General features: G+C 35.2%; 1 protein-coding gene across 1 annotated transcript in view; it reads right to left on the bottom strand.

Annotated features, from left to right (window-relative positions):
* The window catches only part of LOC149801364 (protein Wnt-4-like), a 29,649-nt gene extending 7,277 nt beyond the window's left edge, over positions 1-22,372 (bottom strand). Inside the window, exons 1-2 of the mRNA XM_089955430.1 lie at positions 21,790-22,372; positions 6,241-6,503 (exon numbers count right to left, since the gene is read on the bottom strand). Coding sequence (XP_089811556.1) covers positions 6,241-6,503; positions 21,790-21,863 — 337 coding nt within the window. The 5' untranslated portion in view covers positions 21,864-22,372. The remainder of the gene's footprint in view (positions 1-6,240; positions 6,504-21,789) is intronic.
* Between the last annotated feature and the right edge of the window lie 2,340 nt (positions 22,373-24,712).

The raw sequence follows: 24,712 nt of genomic DNA, 5'->3' as shown, positions 1-24,712 counted from the left end.
TGTGACTTTGGCCTTGGCTTTTGACCTCCAAATCATCTGGTGAGTCAAGTATTGCTTATTTTACATTCCAGCTATTTAATAAGGCCAGAGTATATGGTTTTATAAACAAGTTACGGTGTGGAACCATTTTTCCTTCCTTCAGTCCCCGTCACAATGACCTTTGACTTTTTGAGCCTCAGTTCATTGTTTCTTCCTTGCCCCAAATGCAGTCACCATAACAAAGACAGGTAACCGAAGATAGCTCCAGTTATTGTGATGAAATGAAACAGGCGACAGACGGACGGAGGACCGCCATATAAATAAGGATCCAGTACAAGGTCAGAGTTACGTTAAACGTTGTTCTGACCAAAACTACAACTTCATCCAAATTTACATTAATGTCCTCCATCATCTAGCAATAAAACAGCATCTATTCACGTGACCTCCTTAGTTGTGTTGTATACTACTGCGATTATACACACCTTATTCAGAGGAAAGAAAATTGTTCTTACAATATCAATAACAAACTGAATCAATCATGCAAGTCTTTAGAATAGAAGGGAAATAAGTTGCATAGGATCGCACACGGAATCTATGCTCTCACGTGCGATCCCGATATCTGAGCAAAACTGACGTCACGGAGTCGCCGCACGCATCGACAAGTTGGAACTGGATCATCATGTAAAAATATTTAGAAGGATTCTCATTAATCATATTTAAATTTCCCATCGGGAGGACCATTAATCTCCGCTTTGTTATTAATACCTTCCTCAGAGAAACTCGATCATGTTTTACATTATGTCCATGCCAAACAATTCCTTCTATCTTGATTGGGTCATCTATTATATTCTTTCCTTCCTTAATCACCACCAGGATTCTTGAAATGCCGAGATTACAGTATTCGCAGAAATAAGTAACTAGGTCCGTATGCATGAAGGTCGGTAGGTTGTCAGTTATTCCAGCAAAACATGCGTATAACATTTTCAATATTTGTATCTATTATTTGCACACCCTTCAGAAAACAATTTTAAAATCGTGTTTCTTCTAACTATGTAAATGCCATAAGTTTTGAATCAGGCTGCTTTCGTGACTTTTATTAGTTTTTAATAACACAATTTACACACAATTTCATAAGGAATAAGTGCAACTGCATGTATTTTTTATATACTTTTGGGACGGGTATAACGACGTTTATATACGGTACAAATCTGTCATTGGATGCCGAGCCCAACTTTACAGAATACAGGTGTATAATAAATAATTTTTGCTCGATTCGTATCATATTGCGTGGGTAAAGTGAAAATAATCCGTACACCAAACTCCTAAAGTAATTGTCGTTGGCTTAAATTTGTCAGCTAGTAAAACTAACCATTTCCTTTATCAATCGTCTCGGTGTGACCCTGGGGCTGCAAGTGTATCGAAAGTAAACATCCAAGATGATATCTGGGTATTGGAATTGTATCTCGATATTTATCATTGTGATTTATATTGTTTCCATAACACTTCGACCATTGTCAAAATTAATGGAGTGTTATATAGAATGGTAATGGTAACTGGAGAATGGTTTAATTAAATTTGTCAAGAGGGGAAATTGTTCCTTTATCCTAGTTTGATTGCTGCCGTCTACGTTGTTCGGAATTAAAGATGCCTACTTTTCAAAGCATTAATTTTTTGTTTTCTTTTCCTCCCTGTTTAGTTACAAAGGAACAGAAGAGGAAAAATGTTTTTCTAAGGTAATGCATATCATGAGAGTAATGTTTGGTGCACAATGATGAAGAATCGCTATAAAAATCCTCTTCTGTCGAATAACAGTACAATCTGCACTCGCTTATAAGTCGAGTCCGCATGCAAACTGTACAAACCCCTATCTGCCGTCGCATAATGCGCCAGCAGATTGGGATCTGTGCAGTTTGTTCGAAGTAATCAGTAGAACAATCAACATAGACCCTAATCTGCAGGTGCATTATGCTACCACAGATCAGGACCTATGTTATTTCCAGTTTGACTTATAAGCAAGTATACTCGGTATGCCATAATAAACATCTTCTTAATTAAAATGATAAAGTATTTACATCGCAAGTATACACATGTTGTTAGCAAATTCAGACTACAGTAAAGACCATGCAATTAAGGAAGGAAAAGGTGTGTGTGTGGTGTGTATGTGTGAGATTTCTAACGTATTTTTAACAATTGTTCAGTCATATCGCTATTATGTATGAAGCATGGCAGTTTATAGTGATGTCTAGCACTGGGGTATCACGCCACAGATATGAAGCATCATCTCCCACCCAGTCACATTATCCTGACACCAAGCCTACCAGCCCTAACACCCTGAGTGCCAGGCGAGGCAGCTGCTAGTACCATTTTTATATTCTTTTATATATACATTTCTGACATTTTTATGACTTGTCCAGGGTTCGAACGCACGACCTCCAGCATACGAGGTGGACGCTCTAACCCCTTAGGCCACCGGAGCGGTCGAAAAGGAAGAGAAAAAACACCCGATTTATTGTTCTACCGATCTTCAGTTTTACTCAAAGTTGCCGGTGCTTTAAGAAATATACATGTCAAGAACAAGCTCGCAGATAATCAGTTTTTTTTTGCGCGTGAATTTTCTAATATTACTTAGAAAGTTTTATATTTCTTTTTCCATCGGTGCGTCATTTTTAAAAATACTTATTTTTAAGAAATAATGATGACTTATATTGCCATCAAAGTGAATGAAATCACGTGAATGGGATAATTATATGCGGAAATTTTCTGTATATCTAGTTAGTAATCATTATAACATATTTCCACATCGCCATTCTGCGAACATTACTTTCTTTCAATTTAGAATATACTTTTCAATGTAATTTTCAACACATTTTGCTTTCTTCCTCTTTAAAAACCGATGCTTCAGCATTACATTGTATATTATGAAAAAAGTGCATCATAAATAAATATAGTAAAATAAGGGGATAAATAAAACCCACGTTACTCCGTGGTCTGAAACATGTCTGATTGTAGTAAAAAAATATTAAAAAACTTAACAAAGAAGGAATATAAAGAAGCAAAGAGTTCTCAACGTCACTCCATAAGTTCTTTTCGTTTCTGGTTTTTTTTTTTTTTTTTTTTTTTGCTGGGCTTATATCGAAAATGTATCCGGGATATAATTTTCTTCTAACACCTGAAGTCCGAAAGTAACATGATACTGTCTCAGCGCGTGATAATGTTGTTTATACACGGCCATCAATATTCATCCGCTGACAGCTAAAACCGCAGTTAGAAATACTAGTACATACAATATGAAAATCACCATGTATAAGCTCAAGATACGGGAGATTGGAGAGCTTTTGGTACAAAAGGTATTATTTATACATGGATCTAGATTCCGTCGTGGTAAGACTGATACAAATGAAACTTATCGCAGAGTAACGCAGGTAACTCGGAATGACAACAAGCGGTCAATCTCGATACATTGATTGCTAATATGCGATGACAGTGTAATGGGTTCAATTTATTCTCCTTTGACCTAAAAGCTTGTATTTGTAATTTTTATGAAATAACTTTGTCGAAAGCTTTTCAACTTACAGTATATACATTTTGTGGCTTACATTAGATATAATCGTACTTTGGTTTTGTTGCCTGATAATAACAAAATCGTCTTTTTTAATTGTATACTTTTCTATGAAAATATTTTTGCTTAAAATTAGATTGTACACACGTTTTGTAATAGAGAAAAACTGAGTTGATGTTGTACGGCACAGCAACACGTGTAGATTATTTACTGCCGAAGTACTGGAGTGTCATGTCCAAAGACACATCACAGTAGCCGACCAGGGATCTGATGACAGAATTCGAACCCACACCCCTTTGGTCACGCATCCAAGGTGCTAACCATAAAGTCATCGCATATCCACCACCCACTAGTCGCCAATTTAGCCATGCAGGAGGGTTTATCGGTCTATTCTTCATCCCCAAGACGAAGGAGATGTTATACAAGATAAAGATAAAGATGTGAAAGAGAAATATCGAAGAAAAACGAGTCTGTTTGTCTAATTAAACTTTCCGATCAGGTAAGCTCTTGGCAAAGATACAAGTGTGTGTGTGTGTGTGTGTGTGTGTGTGTGTGTGTGTGTGTGTGTGTGTGTTTATAAGAACATACATGGAAATAATACCCAGAGTTTCTTTATTCGAAAAATGTTTTTTTTTTAATATTTGACAATATGCATTAGGCCTACTACAATAAACAGGTCGATGCATATGCGCTTTAGTCCAATATTAAAGACCCAGATCAAGAAAGATACATCTGTAAAAGCATGAATAATTTACATTCAAGCGTAACTGTGCCATTTATCTTTTATTTGATGTTAAACTTACTTCTGGCGTCTATTCTTCCAGCAAATTAAGCTGGAAAAATAATCTCGCCAGTTTGCTGCGGATAAATAAAGGACAACCTTTCTTTGAAACACGATATATTCATGTCTTGGGGCATAAAGATGATCCCACATTCTTTTCCCGAACTTTTTCTCATCCGGGCTTTGTCCAATTTGTTCTGTAATTGTCTATATTAACTTTTCGGTCGTTTTATGCTGAGCATGATTTTTAATTCTATTGTCCAACTACAATACGCCTTACAAAAATTCCAAAGATAAACTCTGAATGTCCGCGTGAAAAATGTGCATGTAAGGCAGTGTTTTAGCGATACAGTGATAACAATGAATGAGGATTACTTATTTTACAGTTTAGTGGCTTAACAGTTCCAAACAAGAACTGATAGGAAAAAACTTTCTATTAAGATTGCACTTTAAACATTACCGAGTCCAAATAATGCAACACACAGCACAAACCTTTATCCAAAGTACAAATGTTATTAAATATTGATTAATTGATTAATTCGATCATAAAATTCGAGCACTTCGAGCATAAAATTCTTGTGTACGAACCCTCTCTTTATTTATGTATGATCTTCACGGGATTTATGTCTGGCCACGAGTACGGAAGGAAACAAAATACTACCTTGTTCATTCGACTATCGTTTGAAGGTTAAATGTTGCATATAAGTCGTTTTTCATGAGCTTATTGCGTGCAGGGTCGTATAAATTTTGTGTCGATGTCCCTTGAAAGTGCAACATCTAAGCGGGTCAGTGAGTCTGCACACTTTTGTCTGTCTGTATGTATGTAGGTCCATAACAATTTTCGTTTATGGAGCAGAATTCTCATATGATTCACCCAGATACGGTACGCGTGTTGCGAAAGTTGTGTGGAGGTGCCTTTCGATATCGCATTCAATATTTTGTGTTACCATAGAAATTAAACTCGACATGTTACCCTATATTTTGCGCTTCATTGATTTTGGTTACGTTTTGCTTTAATTCATGTTGACAGGGAATAATAGATTGCAAACGACTGGGATGACAGGACATTGCTTTTTGAAAATAAAACATTGCTAATTGAAACAACACTGCTAATTAAAAATAATTCTTTTTTTGTGTTGGTTATTTTCTGAGAACTGGGTGCACAGTGGCCTAATCCCCTTTCGTTTTTTTTTTCTTCAAAATACAATAATTTGTCTATATCTGCGCTAAAGACACTGATGATTTTCGATATAGATTTTAAAAAAGCATTTGTATATATACTTTATTATTTATTTATATAATTAGGTTTAAAATCACTGTTCCTACATAATTACTTTTACTTCAAATAAATAACTTAAAAAGTTCAATGGATAAACTTTGGGATGCCAAATGGATGCGCATTTTCTCTCAACGTTGAAACAGCAAACGTCGCGAATTCTAAGCATTGATTTGGCCATAATAGAAGGCTAGACTGGGTTGAAGCCACTAGCTGCGTAAAGCATTTTGTCTCATTTAAAATTAAAACAACCAGACGTGGAAAAACAAGATTATCAGAAAATCAAATTAGGATCAGAAAATAATATAATTATTTAAGTTCTCTCCTCTACTAAATGCATACATTCCCTCGCGCTTGTATTATCTAATCCCGTGAAGTACTTGGAAATAATAAAAATAGACATTCTTAACGAAAACAGTTGAAGGAATGAGATTAAAATATTGGTCATACTTTCTTTTTATTTTAAATAATCTTAGCCAGAAAGAAAGAAAGAAAGAAAGAAAGAAAGAAAGAAAGAAAGATTTTTTAAGACAATTTTAAAAATCTGAAGTAGAATTGAGGTATATAAAGATCGCATTCCTGAAACATTGAATGCATCATGTTATCAAAGTCACATTGTTTTCCGAAATATACTTTTTTACTTACTTATATTCAAAACATTTCCAAAGACATTTGTTTCGTTGAATGTTGAGCAGTTCCACCTCCTATTTCTAAACTGGTACTTGCACTCCTCGATTCCCATGGAGGCTCCTTCGCTTATGACATCAAGCAAACGCTTCTCCTTACGGCAAAGCTCCTTTTGGTGGGGCGCTAAATAAGGAACACTATCACATGGATTGCCTTCTGGGTTTGACGACTCGGGAATTGCGTTACTAGACATTTTAGATGTTCCTAGAACGCCCAGATACCTGGAAAGAGAAAATTGACCGTTTCATGAGACTAATATAATACAATAAGACAAATACCCACTGGTCGAAAAGTATGACCAAACCACCCCACTAACCCGCATAAGGGTGAAAAAAGTATCCATTCTCAAATAGTGTTAGAGCATGGAGCAACAAACGGGTCAGGGGCCGATTATTTACTTTTACAAGGGGGTGGGGGTGGGAGAGAAGCTGTCATTTTCTTTTAGAAAAAAAGTAAGGCCCTGAAATATTCTTACTATGCTACACAATACAGTAATGGGCATGTTATTTACATGTGGCGAGAAAACGTAAAGAAAGGAATAAATTTAAAACGAATATATAGTGTATAGGCCATGTGCCGCATGGTATCTGCTTATAGCCAAATGTGACAGCATTAAGAGCTTCTTTGGCTGTTTCTACTGGACAAAAATATGCCTGATGTACGTTGCGGCAGTAATTTACAGAAAATAAATTCTCCGTAAATATAGAAATCCAATTTGAGATTACTCATATACACCTCTGCTATTTAAGACTGAACTGACCGAGAAAATCCGAATTGTATGATCATTCGTAACTTCTCGGTCAATCCTTGTTTTGTGAATATCAAGCCTTACTGATCCAAAATGGCCCCTATCGACATACATTTGAGGTATGACCCGCTGGATCGCTCTCGAAGTTGCGAATGAAGAACTGGTCTACAGAAAAAGATCTTCAGGTCCGGTGATGGTGAATTCGAACCGACACATTGGTATTGTGTTTTCCCATACGGTATCGAAAACATAGGAAGCCTGAGTCGATAACAACAATCCCTGCGTTTCACATATATTCTTGGTCGAGTGTAAAACATCGCACACTTAACGCTTTTTGAAAAATGACTATGTCCCATCTGCTATACGAGCGAGACAAACTAATGATCGAAAATATGAGGTGGACTTCTTAGATACAATACTCATAAAGCGTGTATATAAGCTCACCGACACCATTGTTCTGTTAAGAAAATAAAAGTTATTACACTGCACTAGTTTCATTAAGTTTTAGACTGTTGATAAAGACTAGCTTTCTAGGCCATTTGTAATCTTCCTATGGTACTTTCACCATCGAAATCTGCAAGGTTGCTGACACATGTTGTGTGTGATAGATAAAAGCGTTTTATCAGTGCCACTGCCCATAAACTTTTAAGTGGCAAGTTGATGCAATTAGCACTGGCTCTGACTGTCTAGCCGACAGTCGAGACATCATTGTATTGTAGATACTCTGGAACTTAACAATCGACGGTTTTATTTTCTATGTCTTGCCGTTGCATGTAAACGCATCGTAAAGGTAGTACAGTGGTATCAAAACCTCTGGTCCCATCAGCGCGAAAACAATATACAATATTTCATGTAAATTCTGTTAAAATTATACATAAAATATTTAATGGTTTTTACTGCCACTGTACAAGTACACGGTAAATTGTAACTAAGTTTTTTTCGTGGTGTAATATCATCGTATGACGAATAAGACATTATTAAGAAAATCATATAGATTCAAATAGTGCATTGTGTTTGTTTTAGTCAACCATTATAACAGCAAGAATTAAAACTACTTGAAATAACTGATCCCGTATCAAACTTGATTGTCCAGCTTTTAAAAAATCAGAAGTAATCGGAGTAAAATCGGTGTATTTAATTAGATGGTCCTTACGGGATCTGCCAAGTTAACGAGTGCTGTTAAGTCGAGTCAGACTGCAAATAGCAAAAATCCCAATAAGCCGTAGCATAATCCGCCACCTACAGCTGAAGTTATGTGTTTGAACAAAATGAATAACAAACATAGCCAGCATAGACCCAGATCTGCGTTTGTACAGTTTGCAGATGGGCTTATCTTATAAACGAGTATATACGGTAGTAGAATTGCAAAATAAGGCTACCGCTGTGCCATACGAACGAAGAGAGCTTAAAAAAAGTCTCGTGGAAAATATATATCGCATTCTAATTAATTAATAAAGCTGTTTACATCAACAAATGTGTAACGGTCAACATATATAAATTAGAATATAAAGTCTTTCTGTGTATAAAAATGTAAAAACTAGATTTCCAACATTCAATGAAATTTGCTAAATTCTAACCTTGCTTTACGTAAACGTCTGTGAATCATGGAGGAAAAAAAGTTCCAATCGATTTCGCTTCAACTTTACGGATCGTTCTTAATCCGACTCGTCTATTCAAAACATTGCATGGCGAGGTTCATCGGATTAGACCGCTTTACAAAAGTAATAAAGTATGGGAAAATACTTGTATTAAGCACAATCAAAGAGGAACGTCTAAATACCTCCCACAGAATGTCACTGCAATATCTAGTTTTATTCCGTTTTGGCATTAGCAATATAGCTTCAAAACACTGGACTAATCCGCCTAATTACAATGTTTGAAACTGCAAAATAATTATGCATGGACAGTGATGTATAGTTGCGTTAACCTTTCAGCTAGTAATTCTGGATTTTTTTTTGTACAGGTTAATAGGCCGCTGTTAAGCAGGGTTTGTGTACGTCAATCACGTGCCACCTCTGCATAGGTGCGCGCAGAACCCGTTCATTAGCACTCAAGTCCAAATGTCAAATCGAGAAACGTGTGCCACTTCTTAGCAAGACCTAGAGTCAACATGGTGGAATTTTAACAAGTTCAAACAGGACCAGAAAGTGTTTTCTCTGCCAATTCGAGTCGATTCGAGAGGTTTATCATAACACAAGAAGCTGTTGCGATAAAAACAACAACTGCTACTTTTCAGGCGCTTGTCATTTTGTCAGAAGGCAAACTTCGGTTGAGATATTGTTGTGAATGTAAACATAACGAAAAAGTTCTACAATCAAGACTATGTTATTTTTTTCGGCATGAACTTTGGAAACGAAGGTTTACAGAACGAGGGTGGACACCATTATTTCAACCTTCAGTTATTAAATGGTACTAACAAGCTTTTAAAAGCGCGGGAGAAAGACCATGATATGATACAACATTACAATATAGAAAACCATTTTTAATAATAATAATAATAATAATAATAATAATAATAATAATAATATTATTATTATTATTATTATTATTATTATTATTATTATTATTATTATTATTATTATCCCTTGTTAGTCTCTAACAAAGTAATACACTGAGTGTATGTTCCCATTATTCCAGTGAAGTTTACAGCAGAACTCCTGATGAAAAGAAAGGACACTGACACCTTTCATCATACAACGTTTCTTTCCCTTTTATACATAATTTGATTGTGCAAATGAAATTAGGAATGCGATTTCGTAAATTGTCTTTTGTGAATATGCGTCCTCTGCATGAGGTGTCTGCTAAGACAGATGATATAGTATCCCATTGCTTTCGACAATTTCATTTTAAACTTCCATCATAGAAAGGCCATCACCATAGAAGAATATTAAAAAGCGACACCACTCCGCGCTGTAAATTAGTGCGCACCTAAAGTGCATATAAAAAGAATTGCAAAAATTCCCTACTACATCGAACGATTTTCGATTTTGTTCGTTTTAACAAGTGGAAATGTGAACAAACCTGCCCCACCTCTTTCTTTGCTCTACATGAACAATTTTCATAATTCCTCCATGTGTTTTGTGTGTGTATGTCTATAATAAATATTAATTTTACGGTTATGATGTTTAAGGCAAAACAATTTTAGCATTCCACTAAACTGGCATGAAAACTATTTAACATTTAATGCTACAAAGCACATCGCTTAAGGAATCCCCTTTGATTCCAGGTTTGTCAATTGATGTTTACTTCTGTGGAACAAAAACATCATGAATTATGAAGCTGTGGGCGCACTTATAATCAATGTTTACTTTAATGTAACAAAAGTATTTTGGCTAGATAATTACAAAGATAAGTAATATGCAGACTAAACACGATTCCCAATCTAAATATGTTGCGCACTGCATACAGACATACAGATTACCGTTTCGTCTAGCTTTTCCGAATACGTGGCCGAAAAAATACTAATTTACAACATGTTTTCTACACTCGAGACTTGTAGAGGGTCAAGTATACATATATATTTAAAGAACTGTCGACTCTAATAAGCGTGAAGACGTTCATATGAAACAGCAGGTGTGAAATGCTGGATCGTTTAACGCATCTGACGGAACGTGCAACGTTCTCATATTTTGGGTTTCCCTTTTTTTTTCTCTCTCACCAATTAATCACAGACCTTAAGTTAGTTCGTACATCGCATGAAATGTTAACATTGATGCCGTTGCATTCTAAAAGACAAACCGACTTCCATAAACCTTGCTTTTGGAGGAGTCTTGAAAATAAAACTTACCACTACCACTTTTGCAGTTTTTGGCCATATTTTTGACATGCTACCATGACACAATTCATATTGTTTATATCCTATAAAATCCATAACAGTGTAATGACACCCACTAGTAACAATCTATACTATGAGAGAAGCAAAAATAGTTTCTTGTGTATTTTGTGGGTTTAGTGCCGTTTTTCAGCACATGTTACGCTATACATGGCTGTCAGTATATTTGGTACAGGAATAACCCATGAAAACCACACGTAGAAACTAACACCCCCAAAGGTCACACGCTTACAAAGATATACGACGTACAGAAAAGTTAAGATAGTTTACTTGCTTGCCACGTAGGTAGGCAGGTCGTAAGTTGTTTAGGTATTTAGGTACTGGGTAGTTGTTTGGTTAGTTAGTACGAGTCAAAGGTTGAAACAATTGTGTATGTTCAAAGGAAACGGATGTTTAAGAAACATAATATTTTTAATGGTTACATTTCAAGAAGAAAAATGCTTGGATTTAACACAGAATGTTTGTCGGTTTATTTTAATTCGGGGAAGTGATCGTTTATGGGAGGTTTCTCCGAACCCTTTTACATCGGCCCCCCCCCCCCATCCAGTGATGGCATTTTAGCTTGTTTAGCTCATTGGCAAACTAGAAATAAAAATGATAACTTGGTCATTAATCTGGTCTCAACAACAAGTACTGCAGCACTATCATGATACTAGTGTCGACACTATGGCGGAATATTCACCTAATGACATAGCCCGTGCGATATAGTTGTGCAATAAAGACTTTAATAACCTGAACCGGGGGCAGAAAGGGTAAAGAGGTTAACGCGCTACAACCCGTTACTGTTAGAAGATGTATTTAAAACATAAACCATAGTCCCTTTCAATGGTCAAATATATTAAGAGCGAAGATAAGAAATATAACAAAAACAAATTGACCTTTTATAACAGGTTTATCGGAGAAACACCTGGAGGGAATCATAACTTTTCTTTTTAGAGGAAAGCTTGCCTACCACACTGTAAAGTTTAACGTGTCACTGATAAGAAACATGAAATTAAAAACCAATTTTGCCGCGAAAGAATAAATGACTTTGTATGTAACCTATCTGGCACTCTAAATTTTGTATGTGCCTGTCAACAAGCTTCCATACAAAACATAATCTAAATGAAAAAGGTGGCACTTGGCAAAAGGTTGAAAGAGCCGTGCCATGGCCATTAGCACCTATGTTCGAAGTAACTGACACGATCTATGTCAACACTCTTCGATTTGTCGGACTTAGCATAAATAGTTGGACGTCTTTGATCCTGAATTGAACTGCAAACACTTTTCATTACAAATTTAACTGAATCGAATTATTGTCTGCGAACAAAAAGTCGTGTGAACCAATATGCGATAATATGATAGAATATTCAGTGTCAATCTGATTACAATCAGATCTCCACTGTTCTATGCAGATTATATAGCGACCGCTTAGGGATCATGTTCTGGTGACCTTTGAATTAGCCAGTGGAATTTCAGCTTTCATAAATCTGAAGTGAATCGAACTGTTCGGAACACATTGTTGTCATTTAACCTATTGCTCAGTCTCCCAAACGTCAAGATATAATACTACATCTGATTAGCTGATACAATTAGCGATTTACGGTTATAACATAGGTCTCCAGAACATGACCCTTTAGCAGTTGCTGTTAGATCTTCATGCAAGACAGTGGAGATCCGATTTTACTATGACTGATTCAGCGAATATCGTTTTTGTATTGATGAAAAGAAAACGAGACATATTTCTTTGCGATGATACCAGAAAATAGAGGTACACTGTCAAAATATATTTCCTGAAGTGTTTACGTCTCAAGAAGCGAAAACTTAGGAAACACAGGACTGATCTAGAAAGAACCGAAAAACAACATTAAAAACTAAACATTAATTTCTTCAAATAAACTGAATATGATTTTATTTCTCCAAAAGTACTCAACTGGCACAAACATCCAAAAGAATTTCTGTTTTGAAGCAGAAGTTCAAAACTGGATTAAAGTAAATGCATAAAAAGGTTATTATCTAAATAAATTCCATACCGTGTTATCGTTTAAGTTTTAATGTCATCCAACACGATCCGATTTCTTTCTTCAAAATTATCTATTAAACCTGAGCAACATCTTCAACCCGTTTCCGTCACATATTCTCAGCGTGCCTAAACAATAAATCGCCCCTACCCCACAACTAAGCAGAAAAAATCGAAAAAAATCGAAAACAATCTTTTTCGACCTACTGAAAATTGAGAAAAATGCAAACAATTTTAAATCTCAGTGTCGAAAGATACTAGATTCTCATCCAACAATAAAACGTCATCATAAATATTAACTCCTTATATCAATTTTGTTCGTGCAGTCTTTCCTTCGTTAAAGATAAATTGCTACTGTCACGTGATGTAAAGGAGAGATAAGTTTCAACTTAAAAAAGGAAATACCTTACCCATTCTTTTCTCAGTATGATACTAGTGTGGTTGACGCTTCGTGGTCGCAGTTATATTTCAGATGTTTGTTAACGATCAAGTGCACCCCATCCACCGATTTGTTTGTAGCCTGAAGTTTACAATTTTTGAACAAAAATAATCTCATAGTTATGCTAAGAGAAGTAATTCAGCATACTTTTTTATTCGTCCGCTCAAAGATTCCGGTGGTGTCAGATTCTCTTAGATCTCAATGGATGCACGCGTGGCAATGTTGACTAAGTGTTGGAGTTAATACACATTTGTTTTCCAATGAAACCCAAATACCTCGATAAAATGCAAATCCACGGCCATCGAATAATTCGGTGTTTGAGAATCGTGCTGATGTTTTAATCAATCTTTCGAGTATTTTCATGATATGTGGAATGCGTTTTGTTAGGGGTCTTCAAGTACTGACAGTACAATATCAAGCTTAAATGAGCCTAACAAATCTGTCCAAGTCTAGTTAAATAAATGTCGTATATTCTATTGACTTGTATGTGAATAGACTGGAACCAATGACTCAGTTATAAGAGTACGTCTGTCTGTATGTCTGTCTATCTGTTGATGATATGGGTATGTGATAACTGTAAGGGAGAAGACTAATGTTGTTATAACATGGTCTCAACCGATTACCAATCTGCACAGGAGATGATAAAAATGTTTTGAAATTCTTTTAATCAATTTAATAAATATTTCAAACTAAAGAATTTAGTCTAACAAATCTTAAGCTACTGGACATCGGGCTACAAGAATACCATATCTAGCAAGCTTAATGTTGCATTAAAATAGCCCTGTGACTGTGGATCACTGCATTCAAATAGCCCTGTGACTGTGGGTCATTGCATTCAAATAGCCCTGTGACTGTGGGTCATTGTATCACATCATTAACTGCTCATTTTAAAAACAAAGCAAAATATTTTAACAAAGGAAAACAATTTGCATTAATCATAGAAAGGGAATTCATATGACTAATCTGGTCTTTGAAGTTTGTCTATCGGATTCTTCTAGAAGCCTGCCTTAATACCATCCGACTTAGAAATTAGTTTGACCATAAACAACCAAAAAAAAGTCCCAGCGGTATTATATACATCACTTTTTAAGTTTAAACATATTATTGTCACAATTTGATACGATGGGATTGGGCATACGTTTTAACAACTTAAAAATAAGCTATTTATACAATGTTCTTTTTCCGTCGTATATCAGAACATTTTCGAATATTTTTAATATCATTACTTCATGGACATGATGCTGCTCCACAAAAACATTCAACGGCTTTCATTCCATTTATTAAATGATGCTGTCTCTATCAAATATAACAATTCAGATGACGACCCTACAGACGGGCCACAACAATCCTAAAAAAGAAGGTGAATGCGATGAAAGACGAACATTTTTTTGGAGTACTTCGGGGTTCTTTGACAATAGAAAGGGGGCCCCGAGTGGCGAGTGGTCTAAAGCGCTTTCCGTTACGGATCACTGCCATCTCACCTCTGTCTGCGCCAGTTCGAGTCTCGGATTCAGCCAGTGTGGGTATGTGAGACAGCTTGCCGGTACCTTCTTGTGGGTCGGTGATTCTTTCCAGGGTTTTCCAGGGTTCTTTCTCCGCCATTAATATTGGCCGCCGTGTATAGCCTATCGTGTGCTGAAAAATCGCGTTAAACCCCACAACAACAACAACAACAATAGAAAGAAACGTATTACATTTCTGCTTCTGCAGAAAAGCCCGATATGTTCCGAAAGTATTGGAGACATAAATAATGTTGATTATGTTGCTGAGGAAGTATTTTATTTTTTTTAAATTTTTAAAAATATATACAGATGCTTGTACTTTTATCATTTCTCAGAGCAAGAGTTTCTTTTGTTAAAATGATACTTAACTCAAGCTGGAAAGATTTCATTTTGAAGTCTGGTCAATTGTTTGTTTTATTTCTATAATTGTTGGCAACACGTTTCCAGATGCAGTGGGTGGGTACATATATTTGTCTGGGAAGTGTTTGAAAAAGAAAGATCAGCAAAAAAAAAAAATAGAAAGAAGTAAGCAAAAATATTATTAGAGAACAGCTTTTTTTGTAATTCCATACTGTTCAATTACACCACGTGACTACTCTCATTTAAAGATCAGTGGGCGAATGATACAAAATTTACCCCACTGCAAGTAATATTCAATTGATTTTTAATCTGTAACAAGGTTTCATTTCCATGTAATTGTGGTCTCTTTTACAGTAGTGTCTCAAGTTATAAATAGCGCGATGGGTAGAAATAAATGGATGGGTACAAACTAATACAGGTAAATGTAGACCCCAAGTTTATTATGGATAGGTCGTAATTATTATGCTATTTTCCAACTGAACTAATTTCCCTCGCACGCAAAATAGCTCGAGTGCAGGGTGAAAGACCTGTAATTTTCACATAATTGTGCAAAATTGGTCAATTTATTACTGCTAGGAAATTAGCCGGGTGTTTCTTTTGTGGGCAAGATATATTTTTTATTAGTAATTTATCTTAATTTCCTCCTACAATTGTAAACTCTGCATGCACTGAATTACATCTAAAACTTCATCACCCACCCCGAAATATTTTGCGATGCGATCTAACTCATCTGTCCAAAACTGCTAACATGTGTATGTCACATGATTTAAGAAATATATGACAATAGTCATAGATTTTGGCGTTGATTGCAATGAAAAGGCACGTTTGAAAAGGTTATTTAAAGACATATAGCGTAATATTATGTTTGTGGAAAGTATTCATTTTCCAAAGACAAACAATGTAATTCATAAAATAAGGTTACAAAGTTTTAAGCTTAAATGGAGAAAGATATTTTAAAGCAATGTCACTGTCAGCCTTATCTGTTGTTCTCTGATTATATATGCAACTAGAGAAAAGAAAACTGCAATGTAATGTTGATAATTCAGTAATTCATCTATATTCGTATAGAAAGTGCTGTGTACGTACGAACTTATGCACATACGTATACATGCATGAATGTAAAACATTATGCACATCAATTTACAATTATAAGTTGTACGAGTATCAATTGATTTTTCTCTGGATGGGTAAAACAGTTGGCCGCCCATAGCTAGTAAAACTCTCGCGAAGAAAGATACACCTCCACTTGAAGAAACTGACACGCTAATTAGTGGAATATTAGTGGGAAAACGGTGTAACATTAGCAGAGCCAGCAGTAATTTGTGTATGTAAAACATCTACGTGTTAATTAACATGGACATATCAGGTGTGGCTGACATGCCTTTCGAGGCCTTATCTACGAAGAAATGTCTGGCTTTCATCCCAGTGTATAAGAGAGGAATGATTGCAATAATAATAATAATAATAATAATAATAATAATAATTTTCAGCGCTTAAATATTATTTCTTGTATCAAATTAAATAACAGTTTTGTTTAATCACTATTCAATTTAAATATTTTTTTAGCATATCATTCAATATACAAGTACAAATTACAAATAATATTCATTGTACACATATTTTAAAAATAGTGCGTGTGTGTGATTTGGATTTTTAACGTAGTTTTAACAATTTTTCACTCATATCGCTACGATGTCTGCAGTGTGGCGGTTGATAGTGATGTCTAGCACTGGGGCATAGCATGATGTCCCCACCAAGTCACATTATCCTGACACCAGGCCACCAGTCCTAACACTAACCTCTTAATGCCGAGCGCCAAGCTAGGCAGCTGTTAGTAATATTTTTATAAGTCTTTAGTATGACTCGACCGGGGACCAAACCCACGACCTCCCACGTCAGAGGCGGACGCTCTTTGGCATGACTCGGCCGGGGATCGAACCCATGACCTCTGCATCCGAGACAGACGCTCTAACCACTAGGTCGCCGGAGCGGTCTTTAAAAACAGTAAAAGAGTGCATGTTAATTGACAGTACAAAACAAACATGCGCTCTATTTTTTATTCACTAACACAAATGTTAGTCGCTACGATGACGGTCAAATCGTGGAGGTGTTTTACTGGGGTGGGAGGGCTATATGGAAGTAGCTACATGGCATGGGGATGGCAAATAACCTACCTAACTTATTTATTGGAGTGGGTGGTGGTACTGTCCTCAGTTGCAAAATATCATGAGAGAACATTACTAGTGAGGTGGAAGACATTCATTAACTTATCATGACGATGAAAAACGGCTAATAAAGAAGGAGAAGAAGAAGAAGGAAAGAAAGTAGTATGCCTTTGGTATGAAGTCATCTGGTGTGTTGTAGTTCGGTTCATAATAAAGTATGAAAACTGAATATATTTCAAACCGACAATACCCCGCATTATGTTAGATTAAGCATATGGTTCCAATTATCCATGTAACATCTGTCAAATTTTGACGTTTCATTATTACTCACCTATCTTACCTGTAATTTAATCACCTTTCCAGGTGTGAGCACAACAATCACATTTGACGTATCTCTTGAATTTGTACAGATCGTAGGTAACTATCTTGTCTTTTTCATAAGCCAATCGTTCAAGTTTACCGTGCATTTCCGTTAAGTCGTCGTCGTTTTGTATGTGCACAAAATCTAATATTACTTGAATATGATCACAGTCAATGTTAGTTGTAGCTGATGTATTCGGGTTAATGTATAGTTAAATATCAAATTCGGTGATGATAAGTAACAAATAAAAAATGGATATTTGTTAGATTTCTCAGAACGAACCGTTGCGTATAGGACATGCCATATGAAGTTTTGTCCTTGCGTAAGAAATTGAGATGGGATGAGTCGGGGTCATTACGGTCACCTGCTCAAGTTGTGGGGGGTTTGAAGCACGGAAAATTGTTGTAATTAAAACAGATGAATGATACATGCGAAACTGAATACTTTACGGCCGATATAATAAATTACGTTTTTTTTTTTTAAAAGCACGGAGCATATTTCAAGTCAAGGTGGTAGTAAAGCGGGTGGTTCATTCAGAAAAGCAGTATTTTCATTCATAACTCCATAACGCATTCCAAAATTAATGGCAGATAAACAGTGCTGCCAAATTATCTTCGCACTGTCAAAAACTATGTCGCATTTCGTGCGGTATAGCTTCAATAAATCTTTGGTTTGTTGAGTGAAAAATTAAAAACGATTAGCCTCGGTCCTCAAAAAATTGAAGAGGGGAAAAAGGGTCATATTGGGAACGCCCAAAACAAATTCGTTCTCAATGGATAAAATAAAAAAAATACACGCAGCAATGGAGTAAAATTAAGTTATAGGAATAAACTAATTGGGGTTTATTTACGTAAGAGAGTTAATTGGCGATTAAATGTAGAAAATTGCATACTAATATGTCAGACCATGTCTAAATCAAGAATTTTCATCTGACCTCAAGTTTAGATGATCATATTTTGTACAGAGCAAATACATCAGTTTAAAAATAAGTGCATTGAATTTGACTTTAAACTATTATCAATTATTATATAGGTTAAATTATAACTCGATCACTGGTAATTAATCACATATCTTTTTAGAAGTCCACTTAGGTAAGAGATATTTTTCATAATCATTTTAAAAGTACAAAAGTGATAGCAATGACTTCAACTATCATTTCTAATTTCGAAATAAAAATGTTTAAAAACTTTAATCGAGAAATTTCATCCGGAAGCGTTTTGTCATAGTCCCGCGATAAGCTGCACACAAATCGCTCAAGTATTATCTTTCTATTATCAATTAAATTATAATTTAATGTATATTAAGTCTATCTTCCTTTCTTTATTCTTTCTTCTTCATTCATACTTTTGACTATCCATTATAACAATTCAAACTCCCTTCCGTATTACATTTGCCAAGCGAATTACTGCCGAACAAGACAAGATGCGTTAGTATTTTCATTCATCTTTCCTACATTCAGAAATGAGCTTTTCTTTTCGATGCTTTTAACAATACTTGCAACACATTATTGGCTTCATGATGCCGTTGCAAGTAACATCTAGGTTACATTCGCAACGACATGCCGATATAGTCGATCCGGGCTAACCTGGCATCGAATCCACGACTCTTAAATTACAAGTCCGACGGTCTACCAATTGAGCTACCGAGGTTCCATCAGAAATGAGAGTAGTTAATTTGTACATATATCAGTCTCACGTGCATCTTCCTAATTATGTAGCACCGCTGACACTTCTCTGGTGTACTAGACCTGAGTAGTTTCAGCGAGGGTTCGTGTAGGCTACATCTAAATTTTCATTCATATTTTAAAATGTTACGCATCCCCCACAAAGAATGTATTATATATCGTTACCATTCCTGAATGTAAAAGAAGGGCGTTGTATCAGTTCACATTAACAATGATAATGTTGTCAATCGAAATAATATTTGTCGAATTTCTACACAAGATTTATGCTGGCAAATGTCATTGTTATCATCTTTAATTTTACAATCTTGTTTTCACGTGTCCTCCCTTCATTAAAAAGGGAACAGACATTTGCATTCATTCATAGTGATACAATCCAAGGTCTCGTTACATCAGGCGATATCTTAATTGAAAATAAAAAAATTCTTTATGTAATGAATAAGGACATCATAACAAATGTTTGGTTTTACTATCTTCAGAATTGCTGTAAATGACTTTTTCCACGATAATCATTGTCAAAAACTTGCTTTTTTTTAAAATAATTAATTGCAAATGTCTAACGTTCAAATGAACTGGATCAGCGGACGGCAAACCAACACTTTTTAAAGAGTGGCCTAATGATGTATTTCGCTGCAGTAGTATTAGAAAATTTTATTATAATAATAATAGTTATTGAAAATCGATCTTTATTCGTTTGTTTAAAAGAAACGGTTGTCTTTAACTCAATGAATAAACGCATGACACATTCATGATAGCAAAATATGAAATAGACACTTGTAAGATAACAAAATTTGAAATTGACACTTTCAAGATAACAGTAGTTCACAAAGACCCCAAAATGGCATTTAAAGATTGATTAGAACACATTTTGTCAAGTGAAAGAGGTCATACTTACATATTACAGATAATATAAATCACATGTCCCTGGTGTAAGTATCGTGCATTCTTTTCCTCATTTGTTTGCAATCAAGTTACGTTTAAGTTACAGCGGTCAATATGCACGATATCTAAGCGGAGAGTGAAATAGACGTCAATCAAACGACCCAGTGAAATTTACTTGAATGTAATGGACATGAATCATGCCGATCACAAGTTTTTACGTCATGCCAAGACTTTTCTTCAGTTATTAAATCTAACAAGGATATGAAAGAATATACATAACCTAAAACGGTCAATCCTATACTATCGTCGTGACAATTTTAAGAAAGTAAATTTGTTTGAACCTAAATGAAGTATAAATTATCTTTGTACGATCCAATGAATTTTAATCAAGTTTACAAACACGGACAACAACAGACAAAAAGATACCAATATTGCAACATATTGAACACGATACAATTGAAGTCTCCTTTTACACACGTATTTATATATATAGTGTAACGCTAGTATTAACTACAGGTTTCAGCATTGAATATGAATATAAGCCATTGGAAAGCAATTGCACTATCGAAGGATAATAACGTATATAGCAGGTGTCATCAACAAAATAAGCATAACAGGAGAAATCAAGTATACAAATAAAAACAGAAACAATACACCGTGATAAGCCGGAATATACGATAAATTCGGAATCTGCATAGCAGAATCAATCGAACAATGTTCACGAACAGGATTAGTTTAGTAGTATATTAAAAGCTATACACTTGGTAAATCTCTGTCGGATTCAATCAACTCAGTAAATGCATGTATTAAACCCGGTAGCTGATTATTTCATTTTTACACCAACGTGCTAAGAGGGAACCTGTTCACGTTTGTTTATTCACAGGCCAACGAATTAACTTCCGCTTGACTACTTAAAGAAGGCGTTTTGTACTGATGTTTCCACTAATGAAATTGAGTAAGAAATAATGGGGATAACGTTGTGTTCTGTTCAAAATGAACACAATGGACCCCATTATAATTAAAATACTTGCACAATGCAACAGCGTTTGAATTCTTTCTCTCCGAGTATATTCATTTTCATTTATGCACGTAATACAAAAAATGGCAGTCTATTTTAGGAGGAGAAAAAATAAAAACAACAATATAACAAACGAAGGCTATAAGAAGGATTATTCCAGTTCCAGATTATTATTATTATTAGTATTACTACTACTACTATTAGTCGCAATAGTGATAGCTTGTGTTAGCTTCTGGGACAATTGACCATATCTGCGAACACAGGAGAATTAGTTTGGACGAAGAGTAAGAGAAACTTTGAGAAACTGGCACAAATGCACGTTTAGAGTATTTGATATACCCCCACGATGCACGTGCGCCAGTAAAAAAAAAAAAAAAGTGTGGTGGTAGTAGCTGCAGCTGAATGAGGAGAAATCTGACTTATGTATAAAGCACTGATAAAGGGCACAGTAGAACTAAAACAATAAGCAGTAAATGGATGGAAGGAATCTATCACTACTTATATACAAAGTTGTACTTACCACCAAGTTGCAGAAACAGCCTGGAACATACAAAGTGGCAGGAGAATGAAGGAAATGTTGACAACACCACCCATTTCAGTCAAACAGAGGGCATAAATCCATTAAAAATAGAATATCCAATGTTGAAACTTAGTTGTAATAGTCAAACAGACACTATAACAATTAAAAATTGTTGACGACTGCAGTCTCTAGCATAATATCGTTGCATCAAGTTGAGTATCAATTCGTACTTGAAATAACCGGTACAAAGAGTTTGTATGTGTCTACTTAAACACTGTATCAAATAGAATATTCACTGCTTTGTAGTGCATTCATCCAATGAAACTCATAAATGAATGCTATTCCAAACTTTCCAATGATATAAGTCACAAGTCTGTCCGTGTTCTCACTTGTTTTCCTTTTAACTTTCCCGATGGCTTCTACTGGATAATATGAGTAAGGAACAAGCTTATTATTAAATAAACACACAGGCCTCTTGTCGGAGTATCATGAAGGATATCGAATTTCTAAAAAGGTATAAACCTCACTAAACCACTGATAGCTTTGTCTTCTTCTACCAACCTACCATATGGCTCTGTGGAGAGAGAGTCGCGCTATTTAATTCATCCACATGGCGCACACACAGTATAATAGGCTAGTAGCGCTGAGCACTGGCTTCTGATTGGCTGGTGCGCGTAAATTAATTAAGTCAACAAGTGAAGATACCCCCGGCTATTATTGTTCTGCCCTGAGAATCAAAGGGGTATCGATAATCCTCCCGTATTAAAAATCCCTTGAAACACTGGTTTGTAAAGAGATCAAACAAGAATGAAAGTTTTAATAAAGAATCGAGACCCAATACCCACCAGGATTGAACCTATTATTCAAGTACAGTTAAAGACGGCCACCTCATTCAAGCTAATTGTCTTACTTTTTTTCCAGTATGTACACTTTAAAATTATATATTTTCGATAATAATGATCAAAAACCTATCCTAATATTTTTATGTATCTTTAAATTTAACTTTTTAAATTTTCATATTCTGTTATGAACGTAAAGGTGAAGCGTGCATCGTTTTTACCTATTTTAAAGCAGATACAAAACTCATTAATTTTGCGAACATGAAGAATAGCATAGCACAAATTAAACGTACGTAATACTGATCTCCTGAGTCGCAAGGTAACTCGTGCAAGGGAGCTGTTCTATTGTGTATACGATTAGTAAATAAGTGATATTATAATTGTGCAATACTTTTTAGTAAATCGAAATATACCATGATTCAATCAATGATAATAAACTAATTACTTTTCTGAAACGTTCTATTGTGTAAGCTTTACAAAATTAATTTCATCGTCGCTCTAAAAGCTTCAATTTTTGACTAGAATTGGTGAGAATTGATCGTCTCAATGACATACCTTTCGTTTCAATGTTCATTTCTATGTAAATATTAACATTGTTTGCGGGTATGTACCCCCACCCCTTACGTATTTTGTTACCGACACTCTTGAAATACCGACCCTCTTATCTTCTTCTTGTGTGTGTGTGTGTGTGTGTGTGTGTGTGTGTGTGTGTGTGTGTTCCCTCGAGAATATTTACACATGAACACGGACTACCTGCATGGAATGCTGATGGGCTAGATATGATTGTATAACAAACTTTCAGTTATGATATTAATTCTAAAATTTGGTCGAAGGAGTTTATTTTTAATGTGCTAAACCCTTTTACCTTACAAATCTCATTATGCCGTCACATCCAATGAATGAGGGGTGGTTGCTGTCGTAAAACGTAAAAATATTTTGTTCAAAATTCTGATGTGCTTCCAACTGATGGACACACACAGAGAGAGAGAGATGCACACGCACGTATATATATATATATATATATATATATATATATATATATATATATATATATATATATATATATATATATATATATATATATATATATATATATATATATATATATATATATATATATATATATATATATATATATATATATATATATATATATATATATATATATATATATATATATATATATGTATGTATGTATGGTTGGTTAGTTGGTTGTAACGATGCAAGCTGAGTAATTCCTGTCCACGGTATCCGATCCAGACTGAGTTGCCGGTGGGAATCTAACCCATACCATTATAGGCACGCTTCAGACACCTTTGAGACTGATTCAAAGTGGTTCCCGACATCAATTTAAGTGCAAGTGGCCTGTCATTGCCAGCGTTATTGGATTTCGTTATATCTTAGTGGTATTTCGTCCTGTTATTAGGCTCATATTAAATCTGCGTTCAACGGAAACAGTGCAAAATGAGATAGAAAAATATCTGGAAGCTAACATGAACCGAAATTTTAGGGAAACATACAACAAGGAAACACAACCAGAGCAGAGTAGCCAAAAGACAAAAACAACGGGGGAAAAAAAACACAAAAGAGGGAAACAATGCAAAATGAGATAGAAATATATCTAGAAGATTATGATGATTGTCCGGAAGAAAATTCGGATAACCAGGAAACCAGAACGGAAGCATCAAAAGATACAAAGCCAACGACACCGCTAGAAGAAGAATTAAACAGAAACAGATGTAGAAGGAGAGCATTAAAGAGACGAAAGAGAGAAGAAGAAGAGGCAAAAATAAACGAAACCTACCTCCTGGAAGACGACGAATACTTTGAATAGAATTTTCATCTTATTCAAAACAAAAAAAAAAAAAGATACAATATGTACACACACACACACACACACACACACACACACACACACACACAAATGTAAAAAAATATTTAAATTTTATTTAAAACATCAATACTAAATATAAATGTATACAAATATTATAACATGAAACCCATATAAAAGTGGAAAAATATAAATAAAGAGAAAAATATAGCACATACAACCGCAAGTAGGGCAGGAGGGCCTCTCTAAATTG

The sequence above is a fragment of the Sinohyriopsis cumingii genome, chromosome 4, assembly GCF_028554795.1.
Source record: "Sinohyriopsis cumingii isolate HCF-2022 chromosome 4, ASM2855479v2, whole genome shotgun sequence".
Taxonomy (NCBI): domain Eukaryota; kingdom Metazoa; phylum Mollusca; class Bivalvia; order Unionida; family Unionidae; genus Sinohyriopsis; species Sinohyriopsis cumingii.
The sequence above is the reverse complement of the archived record's forward strand: the minus strand, read 5'-3'. Positions and strand labels throughout refer to the sequence as shown.